General features: G+C 35.9%; 2 protein-coding genes across 7 annotated transcripts; one reads left to right on the forward strand and one right to left on the reverse strand.

Annotated features, from left to right (window-relative positions):
* Window positions 1-21: 21 nt before the first annotated feature.
* Nup58 (nuclear pore complex protein Nup58) lies at window positions 22-3,606 on the forward strand. 3 transcript variants are annotated; one of them, XM_018506509.1, is made up of 8 exons: window positions 22-233; window positions 419-771; window positions 1,015-1,219; window positions 1,328-1,701; window positions 1,777-2,001; window positions 2,071-2,145; window positions 2,261-2,284; window positions 3,168-3,242. In XM_018506509.1, the coding sequence occupies exons 1-7, from the start codon at window positions 166-168 to the stop codon at window positions 2,275-2,277; spliced, it is 1,317 nt and encodes a 438-aa protein (XP_018362011.1). In that variant the 5' UTR covers window positions 22-165; the 3' UTR covers window positions 2,278-2,284; window positions 3,168-3,242. The 3 variants fall into 3 exon arrangements, with proteins under 3 accessions (XP_018362011.1, XP_018362002.1, XP_018361994.1); XM_018506500.1 differs by lacking the exon at window positions 2,261-2,284 and adding an exon at window positions 2,442-2,475 and having other exon boundaries at window positions 3,168-3,240; XM_018506492.1 differs by lacking the exon at window positions 2,261-2,284 and having other exon boundaries at window positions 24-233; window positions 3,168-3,606.
* Window positions 3,607-4,066: 460 nt separating this feature from the next.
* LOC108760445 (protein FAM114A2) lies at window positions 4,067-6,996 on the reverse strand. 4 transcript variants are annotated; one of them, XM_018506444.1, is made up of 5 exons: window positions 6,593-6,996; window positions 5,418-6,536; window positions 4,628-5,232; window positions 4,235-4,552; window positions 4,067-4,166 (listed from the first exon to the last, which is right to left on the reverse strand). In XM_018506444.1, the coding sequence occupies exons 2-5, from the start codon at window positions 6,511-6,513 to the stop codon at window positions 4,092-4,094; spliced, it is 2,094 nt and encodes a 697-aa protein (XP_018361946.1). In that variant the 5' UTR covers window positions 6,514-6,536; window positions 6,593-6,996; the 3' UTR covers window positions 4,067-4,091. The 4 variants fall into 4 exon arrangements, with proteins under 4 accessions (XP_018361946.1, XP_018361963.1, XP_018361956.1 ...); XM_018506461.1 differs by having other exon boundaries at window positions 5,418-5,732; window positions 5,814-6,995; XM_018506454.1 differs by having other exon boundaries at window positions 5,418-5,735; window positions 5,814-6,994.
* Window positions 6,997-8,692: the final 1,696 nt, after the last annotated feature.

An 8,692-nucleotide genomic window follows, 5' to 3' on the forward strand; every position in this document is an offset into this window, starting at 1 on the left:
GGGAGCCATTAAGTAATAAGAAGAAGAAGAAGTTGAGACCACTCTATCAAGATTAGATTAGAAGAAAAAAAGTTTGTGACGTTTTTGGTGTGCTTACATAATATTGTAAATAAATTATTTATCGCGTGTGATATATTTATATTTATTTGCTCGACGTGTGAAGAAATGGCGTTTACATTCGGAAGTCCAGCGGTTACCTCTCCTAACACGGGTTTTGGATTTGCGGCGCAAAAGTAAACTATAGTCGATGTTAACATTAACCTCCAAACAGTAAAAAATTATAGCTTTAATAAATAATAACATAAAGTTCTTTTTTTATTTAATACATATTTATTGCAAATTGAAAATATAAAATTATTTCTCGCAAAAGGGGAATAGACTTGATGTTTAATTATAAACTGTTGTTCTTGTTGTTTAGACCAGCGACAGGCTTCGGTTTGGCCAACGCGTCGTTTGGTACTCCCACCACAACATCTGGCACATTAACATTTGGTGCCCTGTCTACTCCAACGACTTCTATAGGTCTCAATTTCGGATTTGGTACTCCAGCAACCTCTACTCCAGCACAATGCAGTAATCTCCTTTTAGGATCCAACACAGCTACTACAATGACTACCGCTCCTAGTTTATTTCCTACTCCTACAACATCCACACCCTTATTCACGGGTCTCAGCTTTGGTACACCAGCTACAACGAACACTCTAACTTTTGGTGCCCCATCTAATACAACAGCAACAGGAAGTTTAACTTTTGGTACAGCTACTACCAACAGTATGTATATTTTATACTCTATTATTCTTATTTATATATTAAACTGTTTGTATTATCCATCTTTTTGCGATTACTGTGTAATACAGTTATAATTGATTTTGACCGTTGTGGCTGTTATTGACATTTTGATTGGTTTACGGTTTATTCTTAAAGCTAGTGAAATATATATGTACATTGTTGTTAATCAACTATTATTCTAATATAAGTTTTTTATTATGATTGATTATCACAAATTATATGCAGCTCCCTTATTCGGATCTGGAACTGGAAGCACTTTATTGGGTTCGAAGCCAACAACTGTTCTTACTACTACAACTACTACTAAAGGACTTGGTGGTTTAGATGTTTCTGTTAATAATAAGGGTCTTTCTCAAGGAAATAGTAGTTCAACAGCAGCCAAGGAGAATCTATTGCCAAATGAGCTTATGCAAACTATTGACAGATTCAAGTAATTATGAATAAAATGAATCCTATAGAAAATAATTGACTCATATATAGACAGATAAATTATTTTAATATATAAAGTGTGCATGTAGTGCAGTAACTTGTTTTACAGGGAATTTGTAAAAATGCAAAAAGGCCTGTCTTCTGATATTGCAAGAGGTTCTGCAAGACCATTAAATCGATGTGCGGAAGATACAGCGTCCCTAATGGAAATGTTGTCCACGTTATCTGGTTCAGTGCAACGAGATCGTTCTTCAGCTGATAAGCTAAAGCAGGATACTGCTAGAGCGTTGCAGAGCGCTGAAATAGCTCAAAGAACACACGATACTCCGGCTGGCTTGCAATATGAAAATAATATGCCCCTACAGTTCTTCATGGAATTAGCTGAAAGTTTCGAACAAGATTTGATGTTATTCAGATCACAAATTGAGACAACTGAGAAACACATACAAACCATGATGGCACCGAGAACTTTAACGCCACAAGGTACAATCTGTTCTTTCATTAAATTTATTTGGATTAATGAGGGATATTGTTAATGGTATATTACTTTGTCATTAGAATTGACAGCAACCATGAGTAAGCTTCACGAGTCTTTAGTCGCAGTAGCTGGCCGACTGCAAAGTGTACATGCTAAAGTACAACAACAGAAGGAACAGTATCTCAATTTCAGGAAATACTTGTTGAAAGATAACACCAATGTTTTCGACGGTATCAAAGTGAACAGTAAATCTAATCGAAGCAGCATTAGCAAAATCACAAGTGGTCCCACTCCTTTTGGACCAGGTAATTTTACATGTATTTCAAATTATTTCGAATATTGTAGATTTTGAAAAACGAGATTAATGCTTACAGGAAATAAAAACTTTTTGTCATCGACAACATTAAACTCAAATCGGCCAGCAAGTTACGAAACACGAAACCCTTTAGGTAAATAAGCTTTACTGTTGACCATTTTGTAATTTAATTATCCTTATGCTAAGTAAAAGATTCCTTTAAAAAAAAAGATGATTTTAACCGCCCCCTAAAGATTTCCTACCTTCAGGTCTTGCCTGGATCTAGTTATGAGGTAGAACTTACTAACATATAACGACGTTTATTACTAAATAGAATTAACGTAATTATTTAGCCTGTCTACTTTTTTCTTCTTTTCTTCCTTATTATTTAACAAAAGATACAGTCGTTTTTTTATTTTTACCTTATTTGACTTTGATTTTGCCTTTCAGGAAAAAAAATAGGGGCTGTAATTTAATTATTGAGGTATTCATTTTTATAATTTCAGTTTCTTTTTGTTATTGTCGCGATGGAAAAAGGGTAACGCGCTTCTTTGCCTGTATATAAATCTCTTATCAAGTAACTAATTAATTTATATAGATAATTACAATATTGTTGATCTTTTATATACTTTGCATTGAGATGCTATTAAAAGATTCAATTTCAAAATCATGCTTTCTTAACAGACGATAATGCCTTCTATAAGTGTGCTTTGAATGCTTTCGGCTTTGCCAATGTTATGCAGTAATGCTTGCAAATATGGATACTATTCAAAAAATATTGTCGCATTCGTCACGGAGTCAAACAAAATTTTGCAGGATATATGTAGAGATGTGAAAATACACATCCCTTGCAATTTTTCGACCGATTTTAAAGTGGAAATTTAAGGGTAAAAAAAACTATAAATGTAGATACAAATATTTTTATGGTGATAGATGTAACAAAAATGTTCATTAATATAAAAACATCAATTATATATTTAACAATAAGTGGTATTAACATGATAAAATTGGCTGATATTTTGAAATATAATTATCATCTCAAAAATATGTGAACGCTATCTTATCTTTTTAATGGTAAAAGAGATGTTACTCCGTGGCTTCAGCTATTACACATGTTTCTTTACAGCATTTCCAAGTGAATTAAAAGTAACAGTGTTAATACATATATTGTTACAGTTTGGGAAAGTTCAACACCAGTACCATCTGCTACTAATATTGCTATAGGCTCATCTACGAAACCGCCAACAGCAAGTTTAAATTTTAACGCGCCAATTAATTTGACTTCACCATTGCCAGTAAACGGAACCAGCTCAAACTTTCAACTTCAAAAGCCTCCCGTTGGTAATAAACGAGGGAAACATTGATCATTCGTTTCGAACCATTTTTTTGTAACACAAATTGTTATCTTCAACACACGTTGTAAAGTCTCCTCTACCAGATTGTTAACGTTAATGACCGTGTTAAAGCAAAAGTATTTTTATATTGATCATTATTAATCATTGTGATATTCTTATCTTTTTTTTACATGTGTTGTCAATATATACATAGCGTAATCTTTATTAGAATTTGTACCTTATATTACAGATATTCCGTATCTTACATATCTCAACCATACTTTTATATTATTAAATATCTAAAGTTTAGTTATTTTGTAATATATATATATATGTATATGTATTATATATAATATAATATATATATATATGCGTGTGTGCATTATACTAGTGCACAGAAGCATTAAAACAATTTTCTACTAAAACCTGTCTAATGGATCCCAATATAAATGTGTACATGTATTGTCATATGTATATATCTGTAACTATCTCATATTTGATGACAACGCGAAATACTGCAAAAATCAATAATGGCAAACAATACATTCAGTTAAAAGATCTAAATAATATATTATTAATGGAATTAACAATAAATGTTGGTCCCTTTCTCGAATATAGATACTGTTTTGAAAAATAAAATGGACAATGTTTACGAAATGGGGAAAAATATTATGCTTTATGCTTATTGGAAATTGTATTTAATCTAGACGATACCGTTAAATATAAAGTATAAAAGTGTTTTTTAAATATATTTAATAATTATTCATTAAATTGCACCAACTTGTAGAATAGGAATAAGAAGTCTAAAGGCATCTTGAATATATGAATTTGCATTTGCAGCCTGTGTGAAACAAAAAATTTAATATTAACAATCATCATGTTACTTGAATTATTCAACCAACTACTTACTTCTAAGAAAATTGTTGTTATATTCGCATTGATGTTATCTGGTTTTTGCGTAGTCTCGGCAAATTGATGTAACGTATCACAAAATGAATTGGCCAGTAAGCTAATCTGATTGGATAGAACATTGGTGAGTTGTACCAAGGCATCTGCTTCGTTCACTGTACTGCGACGTTCTTTGATTAACAACAATTCTGCCGTCTTATGAAATCTCTCTACCGAAAGTGCTGTAAACTGTGCCAATGTCGATATAGCACTCTGAAAAATCTCTTGATCTGTACGCGTCGTGGATGACGCAAGATAATTTTCCGTTTTTGTCCAAACCTGAAAATACAGAATTGTTTTCGTCATAACGATGAACAAAATTCTTTTGATTTTGATTGATACATATTTTCTTACATCATATAATTTTTCATAAGTAATATCAACACCAAGGTCGTGACAAGCGTTCTTTAATCTGCTTTTCAAATCTTTATCATTTTTATCTTCATCGTCATCTTCATCACCTAAATCACAAAGTTCCTTGATTTCTTCTAATGTTTCCTGCACAGATGTTAAGTCGTTCGTATCCAGCTCGATTAAATATTGTTGAATTTTCATATTGCTCTGTTTTGATAACATTTCCAAAGCTTCTAAGTGAACAAGTCCCTGATAATCGTCGAACAAACTCTCGTAATGCACCTTCCTCGCTAATTCGCGCTCCTCGATTGTTTTCTCTTCCGTTTCAGCTTTTTCCTTCGCTTCTCTGAGAATTTGCGATAAGTTTGGTTTCTCCGGTTCATTCGTGAAAAAGGCTCTTTTTTTCTTTAATCCTGGATCACCCTCTTGCAATACCTCCATTGTTTTCTTTCCGATAGCCTCCAACGTATCTAAACCACCCGTCATAACTTTGCTACCGGTGGATTCAACCAATTTTGTAATTGAAGACACTCCTGATATCAAATTCCCAAATCCGAACGAACTGAACGATCGACTTTCTTGTTCCTGGATCTCCGGCTGTGCGCCTATTAACATAAATTAGCAAAGATCTAATTGTATATGTTATACGTTAACTATTTATTTTCGTATGACTGATATATTCGGTGCAAAAATAGAATGTTATAAATATATAAAAATAAGAAAAAATTATATACGTTATTAAACATACAAAAATTATAGTGCTATATAGAATTTATACTAAATATTATACCATCAGTTTCAGGAACTGCATTTTGCTTTATCCTTTCCAATTCTGTAGGATCCTGTACTATTGTACCTTCCAAAAGTGTAAGTCCTTGAGACACATGACTAGTTAGAGTAGACACACTTGCGGTAGCTGTATTGATTAACGAAGTTACACCCCAATTTCCCCAATTGCCCCAGCTTCCTAAAGAATCTTCGTCTTTGCTTTCTTCTTTGTCTGCCAAGGAGAGCCTCTGTAACATAGGCTGTAATTTCTCTTCTGTCAATTCGTCAGGCAACTCGACGTCATCTCCAAGTCCTTCCCAACCTTCAGGCTGAAAAACTTCTTTAAATTTTTTATTTGACTTTAATTCTTCTGGCATGTCTATTTCCGACAAATCACTTGATGGTCTAAATTGATTACCTGTTACTTGAGTTTTTGATTTTTCTTCTGATTTACATTCTGTATTTTTGCCCACAAACAGTAAGGATTTCTCATTTGAATACTTGGCTGCATCTTCCAGTTCTGTAGCTATATTGACGCAAGATTCATCGATCTTATCCTTTGTAAGTCTAGTTCCTAATTTTTTTGTATCCAACTGACGTGTAATACCTTGTTGTTGCTTTGTTTGGGAAATTTTCTTGTTATCCAATTTGATTTTTGTAGCTTCTACTTCAGACATGACATCTGATTCCAAGATCTTATTACTCTCTACCACAGATTCTTTGCTCTTTACTGATATCGTAGAGGTTGATGAGGATTTTCTTGACTCAATGGGGGACGTAGTCTCTCGTTTGTTAGAAGCTTTTTCTACACAATCAATCGACTTGGCAGTACATGTATCACTTTCAACTTTGACATTACTATCTATCTTATCATCCTTATTATGGACCAAGGTCTTTCGACCAGTCACAACATCTGGCGTCATTCGGAAAGTCTCAGATCTGCTCTGCCAGTTGGTGATATCGTAAGGCGCGCGTTGAACATATTCAGTATCATCGTCTGACTCGGAGTCAACCGTCGTTCGGTAGACTGTCGCCTGAGTGTTTCTCTTAACGTAGACCCCGCGACCCAATTCCTCGTCAGCGCTTTCAAAGTCAGCGTCGCTTTCGGACGTTGCCATCTCTACGTATAACGGGCCTGTCCCTGGAAAAGATGAGAAATCCTGTGCACACGTTTGGCAGATCTTGACGCTTAAGTACCTTGTCGCGATTGTCGCGAATCGAAGAATTCAACTTTTTCAGCGTCGAGGCGTTAAGCCAGCGTAAGCTTGCGTCAACATATGTTCCGCATTATATTCCGTACACGCACGCACATATGTGCGTGTCCGTGTGTTTATACGTTGACGGTCACGTGGGTCGTAGATGACGGAGTCATCGGACAAACACGTTAAATTCGCAATCATTCGCAATACACGCCTTCGTGGCGTTCGCTTCGCTGCGACGATTGCGCATGCGAGACGATCTCGTCTGATCTCGCCTGCTCCAGGTCCGAGGCAGTCCGTTGCACTCCGTCCGTCGAAGCCCCGTAAGTTGAACGCCAGCTCTGCACTTCTCTTGTGCGCGTGGCAATTGAAACGCAAGCGACATGTATGCGACTGTTGAAGAAATTGAGAGAGAGAGAGAGAGAGATGAGATGTAAAAGGTGTAATGAACGATCATATGTCATTCAAAAATATGACATGATTTTTTCAGCAGAAGGGAGCAGATTTCTACGGTCATTACAATCTGTCAACACAGACGATTAAAAAAGATGTTATTTATTTTTCTTTTAAAAGATTTTCGGATCCTGTTCGTTTAATGCTTGTTATTTCTATTAATTAATGTAGATTAATTTTAATCTCAGTTTAATTTACTCTTCATTTTTTTAAAATTAATTCTTACACACATATATACACACCTCCGCCGTTTCTACCAATACAGATTGATTTTTCTCGATTCAATTTTTTCTTTACTTTTTTAATTCTTCTAAAACTAAAAACAGATGAAGAGTTAATTGAAAATTAAAAATGACCTGCATTGATAGAAACGAATATTGCTGAATTCACCCTGCATCCGATTTGCATCGTACGACGCTCTGCAACCAATTAGAAAACAGGATTCCGATGGATTTTGCTTCGTATCATCGGAATCCTGTTTTCTGATTGGTTGTAGAGCGTCGTACGATGCACATCGGATCCAGTGCGAATCAAACAATATAAAGCTTTGTGTCCACGATTCTAGAAATCTCAAATGGAAAAAGAATTAACCAATCACATTGGTTATATACGAGGCCAAATTATTCAAATATGCAGATTTGTTAATTCTTTTACTGTCCGAGATTTCGAACCGATTTCTTAAGGCTTTAGAATTAAAAAAAAGATAAAAAGTAAGTTGAGTCAAAGTTGAAATTAATCTTCTATATTAGTAGAAACGGTCATTAAACAGGGAAGAAAGTCTGCATATTTCTTTTCATTTCGCATATCTCATCAAGGCTGTGTTCGCTTTGGTGCTCACAACGCTGTAAGCTTCGTTTCATCCTTGTTTATTAAATATTAAACAAGGACAATTGATACTCACAAGCGCTATGAGCAGCAAAGCGAACGCAGCCAAGTGTATCTATAATTTCGCGCCCCATATACTTGAAATAATGGCTGCAATCGATTTGGACGCTTTCAGCGCTTTTCAGTACTTCTATTCTTATTTTACATTTAATGAACGATAAAGAAAGAATGATGATTACAAGCGCTTAAAGCGCGTGAGCGTCCAAATCGACCGCAGCCAATAGATCTGCTCGCGTTGCCTGCACTTTTTGCACTCGACATCTTCGCTTTCTCTCTTTTCGTAATACGAATACATATTTTTATCTGATTTCAAGTGCAAAAATTAAAAAAAATTTCAATAAACGCAACGAATCTAAGAAGCGCATCCGGAGCGCACCTGTACCCACGGTGTATTGTACGGTGGTGCCATTTTTGCGACGTAGCGGCAAATATGCGAGGCATATGAAAGGGCAAATACGCTCGTTTATTCCCGCTGCCTCTCGTGCGCGCGCGCGCGCGACGATCAGCCGACACATACGAAAGGACTACCGGCGTGGTTTGAAAGGAGACAGCACAATTGGCGCCGGTGCGAGAGCGACGAGGACCGAGGATAGCTATGCGGTCGAGAAATCGGTGCGGGTGGAAGGGACGATCGAGTGAGCGACGAGGACGGACGTCACGAGTTGAACGAGTTAAGACAACACGTCACGACAACGCTGGTGGGAGACAGCTATGTTCTTTGCGGTGAATACGGATGAAAGGGTAGTAGAGGGGGGGGGGG

This window comes from Trachymyrmex cornetzi, unplaced genomic scaffold (assembly GCF_001594075.2).
Source record: "Trachymyrmex cornetzi isolate Tcor2-1 unplaced genomic scaffold, Tcor1.1 scaffold108, whole genome shotgun sequence".
In the NCBI taxonomy this organism is placed as follows: domain Eukaryota; kingdom Metazoa; phylum Arthropoda; class Insecta; order Hymenoptera; family Formicidae; genus Trachymyrmex; species Trachymyrmex cornetzi.

Coding starts and splice junctions, on each gene's coding strand:
- Nup58 (XM_018506492.1), top strand. CDS start 166: ATGGCGTTTACATTCGGAAGTCCAGCGGTTACCTCTCCTAACACGGGT. Junction 234..418: donor TTTGGATTTGCGGCGCAAAA/GTAAACTATAGT, acceptor CTTGTTGTTTAG/ACCAGCGACAGGCTTCGGTT. Junction 772..1,014: donor TGGTACAGCTACTACCAACA/GTATGTATATTT, acceptor AATTATATGCAG/CTCCCTTATTCGGATCTGGA.
- LOC108760445 (XM_018506444.1), bottom strand. CDS start 6,513: ATGGCAACGTCCGAAAGCGACGCTGACTTTGAAAGCGCTGACGAGGAA. Junction 4,553..4,627: donor CTTATGAAAAATTATATGAT/GTAAGAAAATAT, acceptor CTGTATTTTCAG/GTTTGGACAAAAACGGAAAA. Junction 4,167..4,234: donor TAACAACAATTTTCTTAGAA/GTAAGTAGTTGG, acceptor TGTTTCACACAG/GCTGCAAATGCAAATTCATA.